Genomic DNA, 26,981 nt, shown 5'->3' with positions numbered 1-26,981 from the left:
TCTCTTACATCTCTGTATCCCTGTGCTCAGCACTTTAGGAAATAAATGAGTGCTAACAGAACTGAAGTATAAGTTCCATTTTTGTCCCCGACTTCTGGTTTTCATAGTAATGTTGCTTTCTCACCATGGCAGACTGGGGGATGAAAGTGGATACAGATGAGATAGTTTCAATTAGACACAAACTAGAGTTTTCTCTAGTTTGGGTTTCCTATTTTAAGAGAGACAAGTCTACTGCTCTATCCACTAGGATAGCCACCAATATGTGGATATTTAAGTTAATTAGAAGTATATAAAATTAAAAATTCAGTTTCTCAGTCTCACCAGCCACATTTCAAGTACTCAAAAACTTCATGGCTACCGTATCGGATAGCTCAGAATGGAGCTATTTCCATCATTGCATAAAGTTATATGGGACAGCACTGTAAATCTCTGGCCTTTACACTTAACTCCGACCTCTGAAAACACTGTTCCACCCTCTTCGCACACTGCTTTCCTCATAACCATCATCATCCTTATTGTGTCTGTAATTACTTGCGTCTTTGAATAGACTGAGGGTTCCAGGTCGTCAGGGACCGTCTTACTGCTGTAGCACCAGTGTTTAGTTTTGACGCCCAGGCACACACGTAGTAGGCGCTTAGTAAATGTTGAATTAATGAGTGATAGAACGGGGGGGGACTGTCCACATACAATCGCCCCAAGCCGTTTCCCCATGCTGATTAGTTCCTTATCGAGCGTTTCTTATTTTTCAGCTTATTTGTAAACATCGCCCTAAAGAAAAAGAAGCGCGGTGCACCTGCTGACCGACTCCCGAGGCCACCGCATCCAGTCCTGGCGTCACTCGCTCTTCGACCCGCCCCTTCCCGCCCTCGCCGGACTCGCGCTAAATCTTGGAGCCCGCGCCGCCACCCCCGCTGGTCACTGCGCAAGCGCGGCCCGCGAGCGTGGGGCCTCTGGAGGCTGCGGGCTGGTGGCACGCCGGAGCGCGGGGGCTTGCGGCCTGCGTTGGGCGGGCTCCAGCCGCGCACCACCTGCGGTAGCGAGGCGCCGTGAGCTTAGTCTCCCTTCGCCCTGGGCAGTGTGGCCATGGAAAATCAGGTGCTGACGCCGCACGTCTACTGGGCTCAGCGACACCGAGAGCTGTATCTGCGCGTGGAGCTGAGTGATGTGCAGGTAAAGGCCAGGTCCGGGCGGCGGGACACGCACAGGGCCGCGGCTCCTGGCACCCATCCAAACCCCTGGCCCCTTTGTCCGGGTGCGCACAGCGGAGCCTGCAGTGCGCCAACAGGGTGGGGACTGGCCCTTGTCGAGGAACACCCGCGGACACCCGGCCCGGGCACGACCCCCTGAGGGCTGCAAGCCCTTTCGGGTGCTGCGTGAGTCTTGCGCGGGCCTCGGAGGCTGCCTCGGGCCTCCTCTTTGTTCGCAGTCTGCGGCCTGATGGTTTCCCGAGCCCGGCCCTGGGGGCCTGGCGGTCAGGGTTCAGGTTTGCTGCGGCCCTCGGACGCGTGGGATGAGCTCGTTGAATGAAGGAGGCAGTGTGACAGTGGCTTGCTGGGCTGTGGCTGGACGTCTAGCGCCGGCCTGAGGTCCAGCCAGTCCCTGCGGACCTTCATGAGACCCGGGTAGGCCTCTGGGGCCACACCCACCTCCCAGCCGGTCAGGGATGGAAACCTTTCCTGTTAATTTCAATTTGAAAGTCCAAAAGACCCCGCAGAAGTGAGTTTTACCCTATGTCCTGAAGGCTGTGAGCTCAGGTTTGCTGAGTTGCTTAGAGAATTTAAAAATTACCTTAAGTTATATTGAGAATTTATGTTTGATCTCATTGACACACGAGCTGAAGCCTCCTAAATAGTGGAGATCTCAGGACCTGAGTTTCTGTCCATCCGGAATTCCAGTGTTTGAGGAACTGGAGTTTCAATTCGGAATATTTTTTCTACAGCCATCCTTACTACCTGCTCTCCTTGACGTCTATCCTATTTTGTAACCTTCACCCCACTTAACTCTGAGTTTGTTTCGATCCGTCAGCCCATCTGGCATATTGTCTTGCAAAGTGTAGGTGCTATTTGAGTGTGGACTTGAATTTGTTGAATTTAGTCGTTACTTCTGGAATATAAACCTGTTTTTCTGTTGAAAGATAAAAAACAATACTGGCCCAAATGCCTTTAAATAGCCTATGACATTGCACAGTGTGTCATTTAACGTGTTAAATCAGGCTGAATTGTACTTTTGCCTCAGAGGATGAATAAATGTTCTGTGTTGTCTCTCCTCTATTCCAGGGTGTTTTAATAAAAAAGGAAGAAAACAGTTTTTGTAGGTGGGGATCAAAGTCTCCATCTAGAGAGAGTTTTTCCAGAAATCCGTCAGGAAAATACAGAATATGTGTTATGACAGCCTCTAAGTATTTTGTTAAGCATTATGTAGACCAATTAAATAAACTCAGTCCTTGCCCTGTCTAGATGTCTGTCATGTAATAAGGATGTAGTATTTTGGGGTAATTTTGAAGCTGCAAACAGAAAAGGTTTTCTTAGGGGGAATAAGGGGTGGTGGTGGAAAGAAGTGCAAATTAGTTGGACAAATGAAGGAATGTACCATACTTACATTTTTCCTAAAAGATCTAAATCTTTTAGTTAAGAAACACGAAAACGTGTTAATCGTATTTGGCATATTTAAAAATATGAAGGTGTTATATGTTTGATATATAGTTAAAGAGATGTAAAGGTGGAGAGAAAAATGGGTTTTTCTTTTGGAGAGAGAAATCTCCAAAAGATTTTTTAACTTTCTGGGAAAAAATAAATTTTTTTCTCCAGTTGAGTTTTTGGTTTTTCTCGGATATCCTATGTGTAATTCTGAGGCATCCCTTTCAGCTACCATTGGTTTAAAAGTTTCATGTTACATACCATTCATACAAGAATTCCTCTGCCACATGTGAGATACTGCAAACTTACAAAGATGAGTCAGATTCAGCTTTCTATGGGCATACTATCTAGAAGAAAGCATATTATCATATGCAAACAAAAAGTTTTGTGCATGAGTATGTTTATTGGTGAATTGGAGTTGAATATTGAACCAGTTCCCTGGTGTTAAAGGAATTTGCTACTTCTGTTAGAGATGACTTTCAGAAATAAGATAAAGTATTCTTGACAAACTGAGAAAGGTCTGAGAGAACTTTCCAGAAAGAGAAAGGCATAGACTTTTAGATTATCTGTCTGACTTGTACTGTGTCAATGTTCTGTAGCCCAAGACTGCTGGGAACATCTGGTTAAACAAGGTTGGTTTATTACTCTTTTCAGCAAGGGAGAGCATACCCCGTGGGGAACCATGAGGTGTCTTAAGACGGTGTTAGAAAGAACTGATTAAAGGATTTGGACTTTGGTGATTTGGTGATTGAAGGACGGTCTAAGGAAGCAGGGATTCACTTTAGATGCTGGGGTAAAATGGGGGTACGTCTATGGTTGGGCATCTGAATAGATCTTTTCTATAGGGAAGGGATAATAGCCCAAGAATGAAACTGGAAGTAGCTGTCACTTATTTTGGCCAAGAGAGAAGCTATCTGGTATCTTGTGGGCCATGTTTTTGTTTATCCTTACACAAAATTATGAAATGGCCTTGGTCTCGTTTTATCAAGGTTTCAGAATAACCTTGTCTGCAGTTGATATTCTGAGATTGTTGATGTCCATTAGAAGCACACGTCCCGGCTGTAGTGCCGAGCCAGCTTCTGAATGTCAGGGGCTGCATTTTTCCTTATATTGCTCAATTGCTCTATGCAGGGCCCGTGAAACTGGTGATTCTGGCTCAGGATGAAGCAATTCATTTACACGTTCAGTGAAAACCATTTGTGGAGTACCTACCCCTGTCTAGATGCAGTACTGGCTTGTTGGACAGCTCGCTATCGCCCCCTGCTTTCTCTAACGTGTCCCGTAGCTTAACGTGTGAGTGAGTTTAGGTGTTGAATTCCAGTTTGGGGAAGCTCTGCTTCCCTCCCTTCCTGAGACACAGAACCTTCGGGTTTTCACATCTCTATTCTGTTTTTGGAGCTGCAGGGCTAGTGGCTGATGAGAAACCACTGTGAGGAGGAATGGTGCACAATAGACTTCAGGAGCAGCACTGTCTGTGTCTGAGGTGAACAGTAACACAAAGGCGAGCTGGAGTCCAGGGGGGCTGGGGCAGAGTTACTTTCAGAATAGAGTTTATTTTCAAGGTAAGCATAATGCACATATCTGTGCCAACAGCCATAGTCATTAAAGCATTTGCTCATTTGTCAAGGCTTTTGTTTGTTTGTTTCAGTTGTGTGTGGACAAAGAGCATAGGTCAGTTTGGGAGCTGTTTGAAAAATAGTGTTCTTGTCCTTACTCAATAGAAAGTCTGGTGGAAAGAGTGGTAACTGAAGATAAGAGATTGGTCTTTCCTCTTCTACGATCTGCTGGCCACGGATAATTCACTTAACTTTTATGAGCCTAGGTCTCCTCATTCAAATAAATGTGACTAATAACACCTAATTCACAGGATTGTTTTGAGGTTTGAATTGGATAATGGATTTGAAAGGACTGTGTGAATTCTAGTGAGCAATTCAAGTATAAGGGACTATTATTGTAATATTAAACCTTAGATGAGAAAAACACAGAGTGATAGCACAGTTTATTAGCAGACTTATCCATATATGAAATTTATTGTACAACAGTGGTGGCTTTACAAATTAATAGGGGAAAGGATGACCCATTCAGGAAAGTGTATTGAGGCAATTGGTAATCCAAATGGCAAAAAGATAAAATAAGATCTTGCCTATGTTGTACACAGTTCCAGGTGGGTTAATGCCCTAAATGCATAAAGCAAAACTACTGAGAGAAACTATAGGAGACTATCTTTATTGTACTGGAACAGAGAAGAATGTGTTAAGACACACAAGTCATAAACCCTAATGAAAAAGATTTGACAAATTTAAGACAAGCTTGAAGTGGATATTGTGGCACATATCACTGACAAATGACTAGCATCTTGAATATGTAAAACACTAACTACAGATCAATAAGAAAAAAGGCATATTACCCAATAGAAAAAAGGGTAGACAATATAAGCAGTTAGTAAAAGGAGACAAGAATGGCCAATAAACCTGAAAAGGTGCTTGACCTTACTTAAAACCAGGGACATGTAAATGAAAATGATAAGATACTATTTCTAACATTAGCTCATGAGAAATGAAATGTCTGACATTACCTATTGTTGGCAAGGCTGTTCAGCGATCAGGCTAAGTTGAGCTAAGTGAAATTTAAAGGATAAAATGAGTTATGAAGGGAGCTAGGGGCAGAACATTCCAACTAGTACACAGACTCAAAGGCAGGCAAGGGCATGGGGTGGGGGTTTCAGGAACAAAAAGTTTGGAGTATAGCAAATAAGGAATACGTTAGAAAGAGATGAGGTTGGTATTCTTTGAGATTGTTTACGTTCAATAGGAGAACAAAATGGCCTTGCCGTGAGCTTTAGACCAGCTTATGATAATTTTGAGATGTAGCTGGGAATGTCAGATCAGTTTCAGACGTTAGGGGCAGCCTATTTTCTTTCTCAAAACAGGTTTTTAAAAAAATCATAGATCTGTCTCACTCTTCTGTACGCATAAATATGAAAATATCAGTAAAATAAATTGGTGAAGGTATTCCTAAGCCATCTTCATATTTCAGAAACCACTCTTCCGAATAATTTTCCTGTTCGGAGATGCCACTGTCCCTGTTTTTCCACATAGTGTCTGTCATCCTCTGTGCCATTAAGACTATTAGTAAGGTAGCGTTTCTGAAAGTGCTCTGCTATTATCTTGGCATTTATTTTTTCAAGCCACCAGTACCTCGGTAAGTTTTGATGCTGGCACTTTCTTGATCTTACCAGAAGATGTCAGCAAAATGATTCCAGGCAAGCACTGGGACGCAAATGGCCTGTAAGTGGTTTTGTTGACTAAAATATTGAATTGCAGTTTTCCAGTCATGCCATCTGGAATAACACCCAAGCTTGCACAAGCTCAGGCAAGTGACTGCCATGTCTTGGTTGCCGCTTTGCTAAAACAATTGTAAGGGGCTGCGATCAATTGTAATAGATGTCCTGGTTTTCTAGGCTTGATTTGGACGGGGGTTAAGAGTGTGGAGCTTGAGGTTACATATTTCGTTTTCATCCAGCCACCCTTAATCCTCAGCCTTTCCCTCTTCCTATTGGAGTTAATTTATTCTTCGTGTTTCAATACAGGCCTTACCTTTGGTGACGCTTTCCCCCACCATTCTATTCCCGTTGTGCTCGCTGTCTTAATGCCTGTAACATTTACTGCTCTTTCCTACTCTCTTGGTCCTGAGCATATGTTATTTGATACGAGTTGATGACTTCTCACAGGAAACGACTCCTCTGTTCTACTAGATTCTCTGCCTCCACAGCTCAGGGACTGAGTCTTAGAGATGTGTGTCTTCCCCTGGAACACCTCCCAGAGCACCTTGTACCATTTGCTATTGTCAGAATGAACTAGCCCAGTATGATAGTTCTGCACAGGAGCCTACAATCTCAGATGGTACCGACAGATGTAGAGAGACCCTACACAGATGTGAATAAACGACTTAAATACATTCTCTGGAGGAGGCACACAGGAGGAGGTTGAGTCCCCAAGGGGGAAGGATGGAGGGAAGTAAGCCCTTGGTTTTTATTCCATTTTTCTCCTTATTAAAATGCGCTTCTTGCATCCTTGGTCTCTTTTCACAGAATCCTGCCATCAGCATCACTGAAAATGTGCTTCATTTCAAAGGTCAGTATCTGGGCAAGTGCTCCCAGCCCTCTACACAGTCTAAGAGGTGTACTGGTGGTTTCTTCTTATTTTTATCTATTTGTTTTATTCACTTTCTATTTATGCTCACCTGTCTGATACTTTTGGGGTAAACTAGATTATTTTGAAATATATGATTAGAAGAGTCAAAGAATTTGTTTAAAATCCTGCTTTGCTCTTAGAGAGACAGCAAAAAAGAATCCTGGGCTAGAAATAAGATCTGTCGTTTAGTTCTAATTCTGCTACTACCTCGAACAACTTACTGCCTTCTCTGCACTTGATCTTAGCCAAAAGGCCGAGAAGTGATTTTACTGCTTTCTCTGGACCTATAAAATGAGGGTATTAGATTGTAAGCTGTGTTTCTCAAGTTTGAGGACCCACAGAGACGTGAGAATGTGTTCTTAGCATCCTCCGTGGCCGTGGACCTGGATTGTGGAACATGTTAAGAGTTAAATATGGTCCCTTTATGTGATATTTGGCTTCATTGCAGCTGTGAACACAGGCAAATACAGCCACTGAACTTGTGTGGTCATACTCGCTCGTAAGGTAGCCATCTGGGTGCTTTTTTTTTTTAAAGATTTTAATGAAACCAAAAAATAGAAATTTTCTTAATGAGACTTTGTGGCTCCCTGATATTACACTTACAGACCAGTTTAAGAAACACTTGTTCCAGATGATACCTAAAGCTTTTCCAGCTCTGGCAGTCTTTGATTCTGTGAATCTGCCTCCATGTCCTTTCTCTTTAGTTCATCAGCAGATTTGGCTGCTGTGCCTGAGAGGGTAGGTCTGGATTTATTGTCACCCAATGGGGTGCGATTCTCTCTACTCTCCTTAGTTCCTTGGAATGTCATTAGTAAGTCACTAGCGTTATGGGACATTGAAGAGTATCTGTTTTACATGAGATTCCATCTGCCTTAATGTACTTGCATGAAAGCACAGTCTGGCTTTTGTATCTACTTTTCAAGATGAGAGTAGTGGTGGCACAGCTCAGATTTTTCTGGGAGTTATACATTTGAAAGGAAGTTAAAGTGATAAAAGTATATCTTGCCACTTAGAGCTTATAGACTGTCCTGTCTTAATGAATTTTTGGTCTTAGAGAACAATAGCCACTTGTAGCAAGTATTAGGCAAGCGATGCCGCATATGGCCAGATGAGGAAAGAGAATCCTAGGAGGGAAGCAAGTGATAGACAAGTCAGAGAGTTAGAGGGGAAGGGCTGTCCATCCGTGACCGGCACCTAGGCTCGGCGCCTGCTGGATTTGGGGAAAGGAGCCGTGTCAAGGCACAGGGATGGCATAATGGTCAACCCAGGGACTTTCCTCCCAGCGCCATTTGTCCTCTCTTAGGAATGAGAGGACATGAGAAATGTCCTCTTAGGAATGAGAAAGATGTTTTTCTCTTTTTTGTTCCATTTAGGATGTGCTAAAGGAGAAGTCAGCTCCATTTTCTATCCCTGGTTGGGTGTTAGAGTCAGAGTTTTTTCTGAGACAATTCAGCATTTCCGTGTACCCTGCAACTTTCCTTAACCTGATTTTTCTCTGCACTGGATTCAGTGCCAAACTAAATGTGAAAGTTAAATTTATATTTATGTGATACCTTTCTTTGGCTTTGCTTTCTGTATTGTTTTTCTTACCTGTTTGTACTGGGCATTGTCAGGGCCACACTGGACGATTAAGTGAATACTCGGGAATTGATCATCGTAAGGACACATGGAGAGAAACTTTGGTCCAGAATTTAGCATATCTAGCTGTTGAATAACTCTTCTCACCATTCCTCACTCATTCTGGCAGGGCCCATTAATATCTGTATACTTCTGAAAGCACTGTACCAAGGTTTTGGATGGCCTTGCTCTGCTCAAGTTCACAGTAACCCACATTTCTTTTTTTTATAGCTCAGGGACATGGTGCCAAAGGAGACAATGTCTATGAATTTCACCTGGAGTTCTTAGACCTGGTGAAGCCAGAGGTATGGTTTTTCTTCTTACTTCTCTTTCCATTTTAGGAAATATATACTAGTAGTTTAGTGAACTGGGGAGCAAGGGTTGGAAAGAAGATAAAAACCAAAGGAGAATATAGTTCTTTGGTTGAACAGGTTATAGCTGCAGAGAAACGGGAAAGTTGGAGAACCTGAGGTGAATCTGGACGCTGCCATTTTTTAGTGGCATGAAAAAGTCTGGTTACTTCTTTGAGTTCCAGTCTCCTCATGTGTTACCTGAAGGATTGGATAAGTGATCTCTAGGGTCTTTTCCAGCTCTGGTACTCTGTTTTTTAGTGATGACAGAGGAGTGTGGTACCCACAGAGCAGAGTTATACAGGGTAGGTGAAGCCCATGCCAGGCTGTTACTTTAATGTAACTTGGCCAGAGAGGCAGCAGAAATCAGAAAAGGCTGAGGCAGCTGATCTTGAAGAAAGATGCTAAATGTGTAATTGAAGTCTTCCTTCTCGCAGAGCTGGAGGAAACTTCTCTAATAGGAAGGGAGAGAATCCAACAGATGGTGTATTTCAGTTTCTGGAATTACAGTCTTATCTCTGGGGCCTTGAGCATATTGATTTCTCTCTGCAGGAGGTTTCAGTTGTTTTGGTTGTTTCAGTAGTCAGCAGTGGTTTAAGGGATGAAGAACCTGTCACGGGTATTGCTTGGACAGCAAAGGGAGAGACCTGTAGAAGAATAAAGAACTGGAACAGCCACTAAGAATTTGAGTTTCTTTGGGAAGCCTCCCTAGGCTGACCCTTGTGAAAAAGTTCTGTCTGATTCAGTACAGTTCCAGCCTTGGTTAGACATTTCTAAAACACGGGCTCGCTATGCCAGGGACCACTGACCATGTGAATTCAGTCATCTTCAGGAGAGGGAATGTGGGGGAGGTGAGGATGCACTGGAGAGAACGATTGGATTGTAGGGCCTTGCCTGCTGTCAGTCCGGCCGGAGGTTCGTCCGGCTTCGCCTCGGATAACCAGGACCTCGCTGCCTTTCTCAGCCTGATTTCCTCCTGTTGTTCACTGGGGAATCAGAGGAAGACAGTGCTGTTCTTACCAGTTCTTCCCTCTACCAGCCCTTGGTCTCGATGTTCTCTTTGCACCAAGACTTGTAGGGACAGAGAAGGTAGGGGGATAAGCCTATGTGCAACTTCTCAATAGACTCACACTGGCGTGGGGCCGTTTTAGGGGGACAAGTGGGGGGTGGGAAGGAGAGGGCGTTCTCAGCATTCTCATTTTCTCCCCTAGCCGGCTTACAAACTGACCCAGAGGCAGGTAAACATCACAGTGCAGAAGAAGGTGAGTCAATGGTGGGAGAGACTCACCAAGCAGGAGAAGCGCCCACTGTTTTTGGCCCCTGACTTTGATCGATGGCTGGATGAATCTGATGCGGAAATGGAGCTCAGAGCCAAGGTCAGTAAGAACCGTAGAATCTAGACCGAAATCATGAGGACCCCAAATTGTTTGGGCCACGTCAGATGCCGATCAGGCTCTGGTAGAGTAAGGACAAGGTTACAAATTCAGTTAAAGACCTGGACACATGGTTTTATACAAGTATTGGTCAGCTATTTCGTAGACTATTCCTCATGGGGATTTGTTCCATGTTTTTCTCACGATTAGACTAGGGTGATTGGTTTGCGGGGAGGAAGACCACAGAGGTGTCATTCTTATCATGTCATATCATGGGTATATACTATCAACATGACTCATCCCTGTCGAAATTGATCTGGATCACGTGGCTGAGGTAATGCTTGTCAGGTTTCTTCACTGAAATGTTGCTCCCCCCCTTTCCTTACTCTTTGAAAGGAAGTCACTATATGTAGCCCACGCTTAAGGAGTGGGGAGTTATGCTTCCCATCCTTAGGGTGGAATATCTACATACTTTATTTGGAATTATTCTGCAAGGGAGATATTTCTGTTCTCCCATTTATTCAGTCATTTATATCAGTACAGACTCATGAATATTTATTTTATAGTTTGTGTTATAACTGTTTATTTTGTTGCTCAAATTGTTTTAGCTTTGGCAATTGGACCTCTTTCAGTTGGCTCTTGTGTCCCTTTGATGAAGCTCAAAGGCTCCATCATTGTGGGGCTTTTTTTTTTAGCACTTCCTTACTTTCTGGTACTATAAGCTGCTCCAGGCTTACCTGTATGTTCCCTGTGCCAGCCTTAGAGTTCTTCAAGGAGCTCTGTTCTTTTTATTGGAGAATGGTGGGGTAACCAAGATCTGGGCTTAGGTATGCTCATGGTTACTGGGGTATCATCGCTTCTAGGCCCACTCAGCTGACAGAACAAGGAACTCTATGTGTGCATACTGGCCTATGCATACACAAATATCTATAAATATTTCTATATGTAACCATCTATATAGTAACTTACTATGAGTTCATATTGATGCTGGAGATACAATTTTAGCTTCTGGAGAAATTATACTAAAAATCTAGAAGTTGTAAAGAATAAAATAGAGTCTATTTTCTGCCTCACATTTCTGTTTTGTTTCTGTGACCATGACAAATCTAGATGTCTTACCAGCTCTAAGACTACCCACTTTGTAGTTTGGAAGCCAGCTGACTGGCTTGCTTCTGCGAGATGAGCATTGGATGGGCATTCTGTGCTGCCAGTGCTAGTCAGTAGGGAGGAGCCAGGTGTTTAGGCACCATGACAGCTTCCTGAGTGAAGCATAGGCACAGTTGGAGGGGGTGGCTTTGAGGGAGTCATACCACTTACCCAGCATGTGGCCTTGTGCAAGCATCTGTGCAAGCATCTGCAAATTCCACCTAACTTGTGTTCTTGCAAAACTTGTGTCCAAATTCTAGGAAGAAGAGCGCCTCAATAAACTCAGACTTGAAAGCCAAGGCTCCCCGGAAAGTAAGTTGCCCCTGCTGCTGTGGTGGTTACCGGTTAACTTGTGATAGACATGGGGTGTGATGTGGCAGGAGAGCGACTATGGTGTAGCTGACTTGAGAAATCCTTCATGTCCAGTGTGTAAGTGGTGCACACCCACTTCGGAAGTCTTAATGTTCCCCTTCTGTTTGGAGCCTAACGTCATCTGACTACAACAGGCTGGCACAGCAGAATGGAAGGACCTTCATCTCCCGGGCTGGCCTAACGTTAGGTGGCAGCAAGGCCAGTGTGGACATATGGAAATATCATGTAGGTCCAAGGCTACACTCCTTCCAGCCTTGTGTTTTTCTCCAGACTGAGATCTGAAGGGCTATGCCACAAATAAGTGTGGTTGTCAACTTTAAAAAAATCCATGTCTATTTCTGTGTAACCACTTATAAGCAAGAAGCTCTGTCAGTATATTATCTTATGGGTGACAGATTAAATTCGGCAGCGATTAAATCCTTGCTGCATGGAAAGCGTTGTACTAGGCCTTTGAGGTATGGAGCTGATGAATTCATCATAGCGCCTGTGCTCTAAGAGCTTGCGTTCTAGAGGGAGGACCATGAAAGTCTATATAAAACTAATGCTGGAAACCAGAATAAAATAAGGGATCCTCATTTGTTCATACTTTATCATGTTTTAGGGGTGCTTACTTGGCATGCTGTAAGCGAGACGGGAAAGTTTTAGCTTAGTGGTTTTCAAACTGTCCCACTACCAGGGTTTCCTCGAGATGCTTTGGACGGATAGGCCAAGCAAGCAGGTCCACTTCAATCAGAGCAGCTCTGCTTTTGTTTCATATATTGGGGTTGTGAATACAGTTTGTCTTGAAAAGGAGGTTTCATTGCTCTTCAAAAAAAGATTTGAGTAACTACTAATTTAGAGAAATGTTCCTTTAGAAAAGCAAAGGAGGAGACAATTGGTGGAGGTAAATAATAATAACACAAAAAGGCTATTTGGAGATTTAAAGTAATTCTTTGGTGTTTCAGAGGGATAAACTTCAAAAATATGTAAAAATTCTTACATATAGATTTTTAGGATGTTAGATAAAGGTTTGTTTTATCTAAATTCATAAAATTTCCTGATGAGAGAATTTCTTTATGATGAGGAAATGTAATAATTTTTTGTAGTTTTGAAGAAAAATTTTAATTAAATATGCTAAGTCGGACTATTTTTGGCCCCTTAGAATAAGGTTGCTTTTGCTTAACCACATTACCACGTTTAGTGTGATTATCTGAGCATCAACCAAGTGTGGATGTGGAATATCTGTAGCTTAGAAATAAATTTGTAACAGCAGAATCTGACCTCTATAGCTCTTGAGAATTACCCTTTACCCCACTCCTTTGACTCAACCATGACTGCCTAAGCTCCTCACTCCTTCCTTAACTCTGTAATTGGCTTGTCTTTACAAACCTTAGGCAGCAGACAAAATTAATGTTTTTTTATTCTCCTGCCTCTGTTACTGTTTCTGTTTCTTGGAGCTAGTTTGACCTACATGACCTTAAACAAATTCCAGAAAAGAAGAAACTGTAGATTATGTTAAGATGACAAGAGCAGACGCTGAATTTAGCTTCCCCCGCTACTTGAATGCCTCCTAAGATCTATTTTCTTCTTGGATTTGTTGTGTCTATATACTTACCTTTCAAGGCTGTGAGGGGCAAGACTGCTGAAAACATACCTTAGAGCACAATGTTCCTCATAATTGTTCCTTATGTGTTTCTCTGCGGGAGGAGGAGCCCAGGCTGGTGCAGACTTGGGCCAGGTGTTTGTGTGGGAGCTTAGGGCATCCAAATAGGAAAGAGGGAGGAATCATGCAGGTATGCCCGCTACAGCCCTCTCTTGCTGTGATCACTACTTGTAACAGTTGACTACCTTGCTTTGCTTTTCAGCTCTTATAAGCTTGAAGAAAGGATACCTGTTCATGTATAATCTTGTACAGTTCTTGGGATTCTCCTGGATGTTTGTCAACATGACTGTGCGGTTCTTTATCTTGGGAAAAGGCAAGTACCAAATGTCAACACGAGTTTTCTTTTTTCAGTAGATTGGCCTATTGCTCAGCAAAGGTAACACTCTCTGCCTTGGTGTTAATAATAAGCCCTCATATTTGTGTAGCACTTTATGCCTTTCATTATTCTTTCACATCTGTATTTCCCATGACCTGTGAAACAGGAGGGCTGCATATTCTACTTAACAGGTGAGGAAACAGGCTTAGAGACAGCCAGAGAAATGGTCCGTGTCCACACAGCTAGCCAGGGGCAGCATCTTGGGCCAGCATCCCTTTCTCTAGTCACTATATGATAGTTAATTTATAACCAGAGAAATTGATATGATACTTCCAGTGCCAAAGTTATGCAAGTCCAAAAGGGATCTCATCATTTTAGAGCTTAAATAGATTCTCAAATGCACTATTCTAAAACTGAATGAAAGGACTATCATAAAGATATTAGTTCTTGATAAATTAATTTGTCTGTTTAACAGAATTCTAGCCAAAATAAATGACAATGGAAAATTTTTGAGAAAGTATTCTGAAATTTTATTGTGAACAATAAAGAGGTAATAAAATTTGGGGGAAGAAAGGTAATGGAAGAGGACTTTCTCTACCTGACATGGAAGAATCATAATTAAAATAGTATAGCCTTTGTATAAGAATAATCAATGGAGTAGATTAGGTGGTCCAGGAATTGCTCTCACTTTATATATATATCTGTATATATGTGTGTGTGTATATATATATATATATATATATATATATATATATATATACATATATACATATATACATATACACATATACATGAATTATATGTATATACTAAAAAGAATTATGAATCAATGGAAAGGGAAATATCCAATGCTTTTTTTTTTAATGTATCTTTTTTTTCAAGTCACTTATTTTTTATTTTATTATTTTTTTCTTTAATGTTTTTTGTTTTTGGGGAACGGTGTGTTTCTCCAGGACCATCAGCTCCAAGTCGTTGTCCTTTAATCTAGTTGTGGAGGGCACAGCTCAGCTCCAAGCCCAGTCACCGTTTTCAATCTTTAGTTGCAGGGGGCACAGCCCACCATCCCATGCGGGAATTGAACCGGCTTGTTCAGAGCTTGCGCTTTAACCAACTGAGCCATACGGCCGCCCCCAATACTTTTTTATTGGGTGGGAAATCTAATAATGTTTCCAAGGAAAAAAGGTTAGGTTTGGGTACACAAGGGAGCAAGTAATCTATTTGACTCTTCTCACACTGTATAAAAAAATAAATTCCCCCAAAGGATTTAAGAATTATATATCAAAAAGTTAAATCATAATAGAAGATACAAGTAAATGTTTATAGAAGTATCCTGTGGAAAGTTAGGACTTTCTAAGCTGAAAAGTGTTGAAAGACATAATGAAGGAAAAGGTCAATATATTTGACTACATAAAATATCTAAATTCCTATATATACATATAAAAACACCTCAGTCAAAATAGCATTAAAAAGTATATTGAGGTTAGCAGCGTGGGAATGGAGGTTTGGTGGAAACTTGCAACAAATTCCAGCAAGGGTTGATTTCTTTACATATAAAGAACTTGTAAAAATTGATTTAAAAATATGAAAACTCCACTCAATAAACAAATATACAGTAATTTCATAAGATGAAATAAAACTAATACGCAGAAAAATGTTTAACTCGGTAATGATGAAGGAAATAAAGTAAGACATTTTTTATTTATCAATTTTGCAGAGTTAGAAAAGATACCTAAGTCAAGAGGACATATGCTAAAATAGACACACCAATGGCTATTAGGAGGGTACATAATTATAACAACCCTTGGAATATCATTTAGCAAAGTGAATCAAGAACCTTAACTGTTTATATCCTTGAACCTGGTAATTTCACTTCTGGAACAAAGAATTGAAACTACAAGTAAAGCTTTTTTAAAAAGATAAACATTATGGCATTATTTATATTAGCAATAAATTAGAAGCTACCTAAATGTTCATCATTGAGAGATTCGTTTAGGACATTCCTTCAGTGGAATGTTGTGAAACAAATACAAAGTATTTAAAGTGTTTATAATAACATGGAGAAATATTGATGATAGGCCTAAGAAGTAACATAAGTTTGTTCTTCCAATTTGATCACATTGATATAAAAAGGGGGAAAAAAAACTGAACCAATATACGCAAAAAGAACCAATATACGCAAAAAGATGAGTAGGAAATGCACCCTTTTCAGATGGTTTGAATGTGGATAACTAAAAATTTTTTATTTATGAAGAAAAATACAAGTCTAATGGAAAATACAAAAAATTTAAAAAGAGAAAAGAAAATCCTGTAGACTGTTGTACTCTTCATTCTTAAATTTTCTGATCTGAGGTTTGTAGAAGGTGAATTACGGTCAGGTCTAGAATCATTTGAAAGAAGTGCACATTGTTTTTCCAGCTTTAACACCTTGGAATTCTGCAAATCACAGTTTAACTTAGTTGGATTGATTCTGAGTGTTGCTGTGCAAACCTGCTGGCTGTTAGGTGATTTAGTCCATTAGCCGCTAAAGTATCTGGGTCATGTGTTTAAAGTAAGCTGGCCGGATTTGTAATTTCTATTTTGGCTCTGAGCCCCTTCCTTACCACCTAGTGGAATGGAGCTGCTGGTTTATTTAATTCTTCCTTTATCAGACTTCAGAGATGTAATAAGGACTTGGGGTCTGGCAGCCAGGGTCATAGTTTGCCCTTTGCAATTTTCTCTTTTTGAATAAAGGATGTTGGTGAGTGGCAAATCCCACACATGTACTTGTTTTTTCATGTAAACATGTATTTGCTAAACTTCATATGCTAAGGAAACAGCAAACTCTTGGTCTTATATAGAAACTCTTGTTTAAGCTTGTCTAGATATTTATTAAGTAATACTTTATTAAATAAAATTTCAATTTTTTTCTAATTATAAAAATGTGTTAATTACAGAAAAATCAGTAAATAAAGACTTAAAACGAAAAACTCTACCATAATCCCAATTATGAGAGCAACAGATTTTTGGCACCTTGGTGTGTATGTTTTCAAAACCACGTAACTTCCTTAGGAACAATTCCTGAAGTGGAATTGTGAGATTAAAGAACAGATTGTTTTTAAGGATTTTGGTGCATACTGCCAATAAAGTATACTATTTTATACTACCGTTAGTTTAAATCCATAGTCCATTAACATGAGTGCTTTTTCCTACTTTCAAAAAAATTTTTTTTCAAATCCTAAACCTAAATGTGCTGATTTATGAAAGTTTGGAAGATGGGGGAAACTGGGGTGAAGGTGGATGTGTGGGGGGAAGGAAGCAGACGTGAATAAGCTGTTGTCCATCACTATTAATATTTCCATACATTTCCTTTTAGTCTTTTTTTCTCTCCTGCAGTTAAAAATTATACTGTGTATACAATTTTGCATCTTGTTTTAAAAACAATATTATAAGCATTTTAATGTTACTAATTTTATAACGATCATTTTAGAAGTCAGATTTCTTTTCCTGAATTGAAACAAGGATGAACTTCCCATAAAATTAGAAGCAAAGCCAACAAAATGTAATTTTTGTCTACCATGTACTAAATCTTAAGTCACAACTTTTATTTCGAAGTATGAGAGGTCCTCATTTTTCAAAGATAGTTTGCCCAGGAAACATGCCACTTAAAGTGAATCCCCTTAAGAAGGATACCAGAATTTCATTGTAAATGGTGACAGAAAGATTTGATTGGTATTTTGTCTTGGAAAGGGACATTTAAAATTAGGAAAATTTTTATCTTATATGTAGCAAAATTTAAATTGTGGTTTTGCATTAATTCTTCAGAGAAAAGAATTAGTCAAATTTTGAACTACTTATTGGTGGAATTTTTCTGGTAAAATTATGCAATAGAGGTATATACCATCCTTTATTTCATACTTGAGTTTGTAGCAGGATTGTAAAATGGATCATTTCTGCAAAAACACTTTGCAAGGACCTCTTTTAGTTATCCGATATTTAAACCATATTCTTCGGAGGCTCCTACGGTGTCATCTTTGTTGGTAACTGTCCTAACTGCCAGACCTCGGAGACACTACTTGTATTAATAGAGAGCTTGAGAATCTAAACTTTCTGCAATGTGTGGGACAAACAGTTGTCCTGGCCAAAATGTCAGTTGTACCCTGGTTGAGAAACACTGCAAAGAGGAATGTAGGAATTCAGGAGAAAAGCGAGGATCAGTATGAAAAGTAAAGGATTTTATATTATGGACCATTCAGAATTGATACCACATTTGCTGACCTCATATAAGCAGTATGTTATTTTAAATTATTATATGAAGTAGCTATAATATAATTTACTCAAACTTCCCACACTCAGACATTTAGATAGTTTCTGCTTTAATGAACTTAGAATAAATGTTTCAGAGAGCAACCTTATTTCTGAAACTTTCATTTTAGATTTTTTTTAGTTAGGATAGATTCTCAGAATAAGAATAATTAGGATTAAATATATAAACACAATTAAGGTTTTTGAAAATTTATTCAATATTTCTGCATCTGTGCATTTATGATTGTACAGTTTTTGAGATTTTAAAAGGCTAGATTGCATTCAATATATGAAATAGTTTTAGCTTTAAATTAAATGAGACAATGGACTGAAAACAATTATCACTGTGCCTGAATATAGAGTTTTCAGCATGTAATAACTGAATGAAGTCTAGGTATGTTTTTTTTCCTTGCCTTTTAAAATGAGAAGGTCATACAGGATTGTTGTGTTAACTTTCTGATAACCAGTAGAGTTGACTATTTGTGACCTCACAGGCCTGTTCCCCTCCATCATAGTTGGTTACTAAACTTGAATCTGACTGGATGTTTATTATACCTTTCTTAAAATTCCTTTCATGTAAGGAGTTATCTAGTTGGCAAAATAATTCTGTTGGAATTTGCCCATTGATTTACCCTCAATATATATTTGTCCCATAGAGTCCTTCTACGACACATTCCACACCATGGCTGACATGATGTATTTCTGCCAGATGCTGTCAGTTGTGGAAACTATCAATGCAGCAATTGGAGTCACTAAGTCACCAGTGATGCCTTCTCTTATCCAGGTATTGAATAGCTGAGCTCAAAGGTGGGGAGTGAAAGATTTCAGTGTTATTAGTAGGTATGACACAAATTGCTGAGAAGTCTCACTTAGTAAACATACCTATTTGCACAGGAATAGCATTGTTTTATCTGAACAAGGATGAAAATTTTAAGCCTCGGGAACATCTTTCAAAGTAGACTTTTGCTGTCTGGTGTATTTTGTTACAACATCTTGATGAAATCACAAAGTTATAAAAAGAGCTGTAAAACTAGGGAAACTTGATTCTCAGGCAGGAGCAGAAAATCCTACCCTTAATCTTCTTAGAGATGTGCTTGCTTTCCTCCCACCTTGGGTAGATGAAGGCAGTGTAATACCTAGGAACTCTGTACTTTGTACTTTCTTCCATATATGAAGGTGGCTCTTCTAACTAGTGTGGGGATTCCCTCCTCCCCCAACCAATACATCTATGTTGTTTCCTAATATTTGGAAGATTGTTATCAAAGCTTTTCATCCTCCTTTCTCTGTTTTCTAGCTATGTGATTACATACCAGTAAATACCTCCCACCCAGACTCAGGGGGAACCCAGGCGATTGTTGCTTAGTCTCTTCTGGAGTACTGTTTTTATAGTTCGACCTTTTTGTGTTATACCAACTCTGGCATTCTAATCTATCAGTTGTGTGATAAAGGGTGTTAATATAATAGACTTGTTATTTCTAGGTTTTCTGCCCTTGTAAAAAGACTTGTTTAGTTTAAAAAATAAGGGGACTAGTGACTGAATGACCCACTAATATGGAATAGTACTTTTTGTGTATCAAAAACTAGTACTAATAAACATTAGGGTAGCATTTCTAGGGCAAGATGGAAGGGGCAGGTGTAGTCTCATACATTGCACAGCTCCAGGGAGTGCCATTCAAGTAGAATGCAGTGTGAGCGATGCCTCTGGGAGCTGGGCAATGCCACGTGCATCAACATGAATGAATCTTGGGAACATAACAGAATAAGAAGCAAGTCACAGAATAATACATATAGCATGATTTCAGAATGTTTGAAAACAGGCAAAGTGAAACAATATACTGTTTAGGAATACATATATAAGCAGTAAACCTATAAAGGAAAGCAAAGGAACGGTTAACACAAGATAGCAGTTACCTACAAGGGGCAGGGGTGCCACACTGGTAATGTTCTATTAACTTGGGTTATGCAGACACAAACGTTCAATTTGGCAGTAAGTATCCTTTAAACTGTGTTTGAATGGGTGTGTGTATTTTTAAAAATTATACCATTTATGATATATTTACACACTTACACACACGGGCATGTAACTTGTTCCAAAACTGGAGCAGAGGATTAAACCAGTTGAGTTCAATTTTTTTCTATTCACCTTGAATTTAGTGGGGTTAGGTTTCAGATAACACATTTATATGTTTTTAAAAAATATATATTTTAAAACTTTTTCTCTCTCTTTTGAATCCTTTTAATAGCTTCTTGGAAGAAATTTCATTTTGTTTATCATCTTTGGCACCATGGAAGAAATGCAAAGCAAAGCTGTGGTTTTCTTTGTGTTTTATACCTGGAGCACAGTTGAAATTTTCAGGTGGGTAGAAATGCCAGGATGGTGTTTCCCTGGATTCTCTCTCTTCTTGAGGGAGTCGCTGTATTATCCAGAGTCTCGCTTGATTTGGGATTAAGGGTCCATCTGTGGAGAGTTCTAGGTGCATTTTTGTGCTATGCACAAAGGTGAGGCAGTGTTTTCTTAAAACAATCATCGGGTCATAATACCGTCCTGGGCACTGGGGGGCACAGGGAGAGATCTAGAGAAATGAAAGACTCAGCTTACCCTTCAGGATCTTGCTATTTGTTGGAAAAAGATTAATTCACACAGAAAAAATCATGAAAGGGCTGACGAACCAATGGGGTTGAAGGAGCAATCCAGGTTGGATGGCACTAGTGAAGACCAGCCTTCTAGAAAGAATGGTAGAAATGAATCTTTTACTACAAGATTATGGGTGTTTGAATCGACCTCTTATTTGATTCTTCCATTCTCAGCTGTCAATAAATTAAATATCTTTAAAAAAAATCATCCAATTAAAGTAGATATATTCTTCTCTACCAGACTATACATAGTCCATATTTCTTCCCTTTTCTTTCAAGTGGAGTAAGGATTTTACAAATTGACTCCTCAGCTCCAGGTTTGGTGGTATTTTGGCAAAGTTAACAGTTGAGAGGGAGAAGAGGCAGTAACAGCCCGAGCTTGTGTCTTGACCGTGGTCTGTATCCCATGGTACCAGTATACCCTCTAATCTACTTAATACAAAGGTAAAAGAGATTTATAGATACTAACTTTTACTGTGCAGGAAGAAACAAATTTCTTTTTTAATGGTGTCGCTTTAAATACAGTATGTCGGACTCTAGATTGTAGGTCTTTTGTGTACTTCATTTTGATAGGACTCATTTATCCAGAGATCAAGTGTCAAAGTGCCTGTCATCCCTGTCTACTTGGAACATTGATCAGAACTAGGAATAAAGCCAAAAAGCTTCTGAGCATCCATTCCACATACTGAACTGTTCCAAAGAGGGTTCCTTTGAGACCTCAACTTAGTCTGTCTTTAAAGAGTTCACATCCTTTGAAGATTAGGGAAGGAGCATGATGGGAGCTTGTGAGTAGATAGCCCAGGATTATAATTCTGTTCTGAAGAAGCCACGTGGGGCTAATTGTGAAGTGATTCTTTTTGAACGATGTGTTAGGGTTGCATTCAGAACCTGAAGGGGCTTTTAACATCCGAATTCCTTATTTTCAACAGGTACCCCTTCTACATGCTTTACTGCCTTGACATGGATTGGAAGGTGCTCACATGGCTTCGTTACACTGTGTGGATTCCTCTGTATCCTCTGGGATGTTTGGCAGAAGGTACTGTCAGGAACTCTAGGTTATATAGGTTAGTTCCAGGGGCTAGCTAAGCCAATAGGCCAGAGCGTTCTTCCTCCGTCTGCTAGCCTGAGTCTGTATGTGAGTGTTGGACTTCGCAAGATTTTCTTTCTAGTGGCTTCCATCATAGTCCTGGTATACAGACTCTTCCAGGGAAGCTCCTTTTGTTAAGGTTTGGAAGCTGGATGGTCATGTATCACATGCTTCCTATTTATATGGTAATTTTATTTTCCAAAGCAGATGGATAACTTCATTTTATTCTGACAAATACCTAGTGAGTGAGTCAGGGATTTTTGCTCCATTTATAGAATAGGAAACTGAAACTCAATGCTGTCAAGTGACTGTTCCTCATTCATCTTTCTGTTGTCAGCTTGGAGGCTCATCTTTTAGGAAAACTAGGGGTAAAAAAGAAGAGCCTTGAGCCATCTGTACAAAGGGAGGAGGGAGCATTTTCAACAAACCCAGAACTGAACCTTTGAGGGGTTAGAAGACTACAACTAGATATGACTGTATTTCATTTGCTTCTAACGAATTCTTGTCTTTGCTTTTAGCTGTCTCAGTGATCCAATCCATTCCAGTATTCAATGAAACAGGAAGATTCAGTTTCACTTTGCCATATCCAGTGAAAATCAAAGTTAGATTTTCCTTTTTTCTTCAGATTTATCTTATATTATTATTTTTAGGTAAGTGTTGGCTTTGTAATAGACTTTTTCCTATCCTTTCTTTAGAGGGTAGAGTTAAATGATTCAAAGTTTTAAAAAATCTTTAGGATTCTTATTTCCAAAAGAGTAGTATAGAGAAAGATTACTTTGCAAAACAGACCCACTAGGAGAATGTACTATGTATGGAAATATTTCTTCCCAAATCCCCAGTGGTTGAGTTATCTTCTTGAAGTGCTCTTGGTTATTGGGAACTTACCATAAGATATTTCATGTTTAAAACAATGTGAGAAGCTCTTTTAAAATAGAGTAAGAAGCTCACTTAACTTTTACTTATTTCAGAAGCACATTCTTTATGCAATTTACAGAGGTGGTAATACAACTCGCAGCAAGGAAGGCAGAAGGCAATAATGGCCTCTGAACAGCCAAGAGATGGCATAAAGCCTTCTGGCTAACAATAGGAAAGCCACCCTTCACCCCCCACTCCTCATGTAAAACCTGCTTGCTTATTTATTAATTTACTTTTATATGAAATCATAAATTCTTGCCTTGACTCATAAAGACTAAAAGAAGGGAAAAAGAAGTAAACCTAAATTATGAGATTTCCAAGCCTTCATAACTGTAAGGACTATTTACTTTAGGTAAAGTTCTAACACATTTTAATATAATTTATATATTTATCCCTGCTTTAGTTCACAAAAGTCTTTTTGAGATGGCCATAAATAAGTATGGCTGTCTGGTCTCCTAGCAACAGAGGATGCAACAGCAGATAGTATATTAGTTATCTATTGCTGTGTAACAAATTACCCCCAAAGTTAGCATCTTAAGACAACAACCATTTATTATCTCACATGGTTCTGAGGGTCAGGAATATGGGAAAAGTGATGCTATGTCACTTCTGAGATTAGGTTATAAAAGGCAGTGTGGATGTGATAGAGGTGGCCCTTGGTCAGGGTCCCTCATGAGGTTTCAGTCGTCAGTTCAGCTGGGGTGGCAGTTTCTGCAGACTTGTCTGGGGCTGGAGGATCTGCTGCAGGCTCACTGTTGTAGTGGGAACACGAGGCGTCAGTTTCTCGCCACTACTGCTCCATAGGGCTGCTCGTGACCTGGCTTCTCCCAGAGCTGGTGATCTGAGAGAGCCAGAAGCCACACTGCCTTTAAAAATTTTGTCTATTAATATTTTAATTGTAACATATTTGACACATAACATTACATGAATTTAAGATGTTGATTTGATACACCTATATGTTGGAATTTGATGGCCACTGTAGCAATAACCAGCACCTCTCTATCACGTCCACACAGCTGTTTATAACCTGATCACAGAAGTGACATTTCAGCACTTTTCCCACATTCTCTCGGTCCCACAGACCAACCTAGTACAATGTGGGAGGGGACTACACAAGGTATGAAGTACCAGGATGTAGGTAGGGATCCTTGGGGACCATCTTGGACCATCTTCCTGTCTGGGGAGGAATACCACAAAAAGTAAACCAAGAAGCCACAAAGCCCAGTGGTCTTGGTCATTTCCTAATATTGGGGGAGAAGAGACCTACACCTCAGTTCTCAGCACACAGCTGAAGCACAGTTAATTAATGTACGTTATGGGTATAGGTCATTTGCCTAAGATTAAATTTTACTCCATTTCTATTTCAGAAAGGGTATATAATCCATTTCAGAAAAATTTTTAACAAAAATGTTAAAATGTTTGGCTGTTGAAAGGAACATGCTTCTATTTAGAAAATGTACTCATTAAAAGAGCTCTTTACGTTTTTTACTGGGTAAATCTAGTATTACTGTAACTAGGCTCCATGAGGTGAGCATTCTGAAAGTGTTAAAGAAAAAGAGGAATAAGTATTGCAAAGACCTTAAAATATTTTACTAAAAAAGTTAGAAGGGTATATAGTATTTTAATGTGCACTGACCCTAGCGGTTTTTGTGTTGTTTATGTTGTTGCACACTCTAATTTACAAGGTTTTATACTCATGTTTAGTTTGCCTACAATGAATATGTAGTTGTTCTTATTCTTCAGACTGAAATAAACTAAATTTGTATAATTTAGGAGCAGTATAACCAGTTACATTTGTATATAGGTCCAAGTGCTTTTCTAAATATACATTCTCTTATAATTAGTCTGTTAAGTAAGTGTTTTTAACTGTTATACAGTGAGGAAACTGAGCTGAGGCTAAGCCACAGAACTAATGAGTGGACAGAATTGAAATTTGTTTTTCCTGACTCTGAAATCCTGTTTTCTAGTTCACTAGTTTGTGCTTCCTAGAAAAATGTTATGCCTTTTAAACTGTTGTTTAATATGTTATTGCATAGCTTTCAATTAAAAATTGGATTGTTTCTGTACTTCAGATTTGTGTATTTTATGTTAAATTTTACCTTAAAGAAAAAAAATACTGAACTATAATTAAGGATTAGGGGTGAAGTGTACTGGTGTAACTTACATTGAAAATCATAAAAAATGAGGTGGAAATGGGTATGTAGTAAATAAAATAACATTTAAATCTAGGTGGTGTTCACTGTAAAATGATTTAATCTTTTTTTTTATGTTTGAAATTTTTCATAATAAAATATGGCAGAAAATTAAATAATGAACCCACTGGGAACAACTTGAGTTGTTTCTAGTGCATGTTAATAATTTGTTAGTAACTTGTTAATGAGTTGTACATCCTGCAATAAGGATAGTGCTGGGGCATATGAAAAACGGACAGCTAGAGACTGTCCCTGCCCCAAGAGCTTCTGGTTATACACAAAGACAAAGATTTTCATTTCTAATTGGCCTCTTTTCTTTTTCAGGATTATACATAAATTTCCGTCACCTTTATAAGCAGCGCAGGCGGCGCTATGGACAAAAAAAGAAAAAGATCAACTGAAAAGGGAGATTTAGATGACTTCTTGCCAGTTTGAGCCTAATCTATAATTCTTACAGTTTTATCTTCTTGTAACTGATGTAAAAGTTTTTTTTAAAGTTAAATGATTAAATTCTCGGTGAGGCTGTCTTCTCTTTTCCTCACTAACATCCCTGGATTTATCATCTTAGTGTAGTACTTGCATGACATAGATTTCTGATACCTGATGATAGGTTTGTTCTTTTGTATTCTGTTTGTGACAGCAGACTCGGCGCCTCCCCCACCAACTCCGTGTCCAGTCAGTCTATTTCACACAGGCCAGAGAGATTTCTTCAGTGCCCTGACCCTACTACATACTGGTCATTCTTACAGAGATTTGTTCTTTTGTATTGTGAAAAGAAGCAAGACGACGTTGCTCTATTCTGTACCTAAGGGGTTACTTGTTAAGTGGGGTAGCATTGCGTTTTCTGAAAATCAAGTTCAACTTAAAAAAGTTGAACTTAAAACATTTGAGTCTGAGTGGGGCTGGAGAATACATATTACCTCTGAATCTTTTGGCCTATAACAGTATCTATTACTACGTGCTTACCTGTGTGGGCACAGAATGATTTAGAAACCAGTCAGAATCTTGGAACGCCACGATCACTTACTTCATTCCTAGCAAAATCAGAACTATTTTCAACTCTAAAGAAAGGTGAAACATTAGTTAGAATATAAGGTTATGAGAGTTCCAAACCCAAATGGCTACAGGGGTCAGAAGGGTCCACTTGGCCGTAAGACAGCTGGAGATACAACCTGTAGTTGCTAACTGGCAACATTAGAGTAGGCCAGACTAAACACACCTACAACACTGTCTTAGGCTGTGCACAAACAAAAGTTCAGTTTTCCTTCCCTTTCACTGTCTGAATCCACTTACTTGTGTACCTGTCAGAGTAAGTGGTGGGATTGTCTGTTTTTGAATAGACCTCGAAAGTACCTACTTTTATTTTACCTGTCTGCAGTAGGACAGTGAACAGAGAACTTTGGCTAGAGAACCACCAGCCGGTCCTGAAACAGATTCCTGGCAGGAAACCCACCAACAGAGGAACTGAAAAAAAATCTAGACTTTATGAAGTTTGGCCATTGTCAAAAACATGTTTCCTTTACTACATTCCAAGTAAACCAAGTAAAATGTATTAGAAGTAATGCTTGTGTAAAAGATCTTAAGGCACAATAGCGCTTTCTGTTCTGCCATTCCCATTGTTCCTGGAGAAAAGGGGATTAAATAAGTTACGCTGTTTCTCTGAGCCGAAGATGGAAACTTGGTTTGACCTAAAAACATCTGATTAGGATAGGCTGGCTGATTTTTCACAAGTTCATTGCACTGAAGGGTATTTTGCATGTCTGTAACTTCTGTCAACACTTGTTTGTATTAACTTCTGGTGTTCTTTCAACCGACTTTCTGTGTGTAATTGGGCAGATCAGCTTTGCAGTAGATTATGCTGCATCTGTGGCAGGATCTTGTGTTCTTAGAAGCCCTTTTGTTGCTGTCTGAGAAAGCAAAAGGTTGTGTATTTCTATTAAACATTTGCAGTCAAAATCCTAGTAACTGGTGTTTTAAAGTCATTTACTCTAACGGTTTGCACATTATGAGGGATAAAGCCCTTTGTTCAGACAAAACATTATATAGCAGTTCAGCATGTTAAACCAAACATGGCTGCTCAGGTTGAAGCCTGGGGGAGTAATACCTTAGGTGGGCCACAGAGCAGTCTGAAAAGCATTGATGATGTAAATAAAACCTAGACTAGTTATAGGACTTGCCCAAGGTCATGAAGTTAGCTGGTGACTTGGAATCATAGCTGACTGCGGTG

The 26,981-nt window shown here is 39.6% G+C and overlaps 1 protein-coding gene across 1 annotated transcript; it reads left to right on the top strand.

Moving 5' to 3' along the window:
• Positions 1-893: 893 nt before the first annotated feature.
• HACD3 (3-hydroxyacyl-CoA dehydratase 3) lies at positions 894-26,715 on the top strand. The gene is made up of 11 exons (XM_019725582.2): positions 894-1,170; positions 6,727-6,769; positions 8,678-8,751; positions 10,008-10,172; positions 11,576-11,627; positions 13,532-13,642; positions 18,583-18,710; positions 20,170-20,282; positions 21,490-21,596; positions 22,166-22,297; positions 25,079-26,715. Exons 1-11 carry the CDS (start codon positions 1,084-1,086, stop codon positions 25,153-25,155), a joined length of 1,089 nt encoding a protein of 362 aa, XP_019581141.1. The 5' UTR covers positions 894-1,083; the 3' UTR covers positions 25,156-26,715.
• Positions 26,716-26,981: the final 266 nt, after the last annotated feature.

This window comes from Rhinolophus sinicus, linkage group LG03 (genome assembly GCF_036562045.2).
Source record: "Rhinolophus sinicus isolate RSC01 linkage group LG03, ASM3656204v1, whole genome shotgun sequence".
NCBI lineage: Eukaryota > Metazoa > Chordata > Mammalia > Chiroptera > Rhinolophidae > Rhinolophus > Rhinolophus sinicus.
The sequence above is the reverse complement of the archived record's forward strand: the minus strand, read 5'-3'. Positions and strand labels throughout refer to the sequence as shown.

Excerpts from the sequence above, each read along its gene's own strand:
- HACD3 (XM_019725582.2), top strand. The coding sequence starts at position 1,084 with ATGGAAAATCAGGTGCTGACGCCGCACGTCTACTGGGCTCAGCGACAC. Across the intron at positions 8,752-10,007 it reads TAGACCTGGTGAAGCCAGAG|CCGGCTTACAAACTGACCCA; the intron begins GTATGGTTTTTC and ends TTTCTCCCCTAG. Across the intron at positions 10,173-11,575 it reads AAATGGAGCTCAGAGCCAAG|GAAGAAGAGCGCCTCAATAA; the intron begins GTCAGTAAGAAC and ends TCCAAATTCTAG.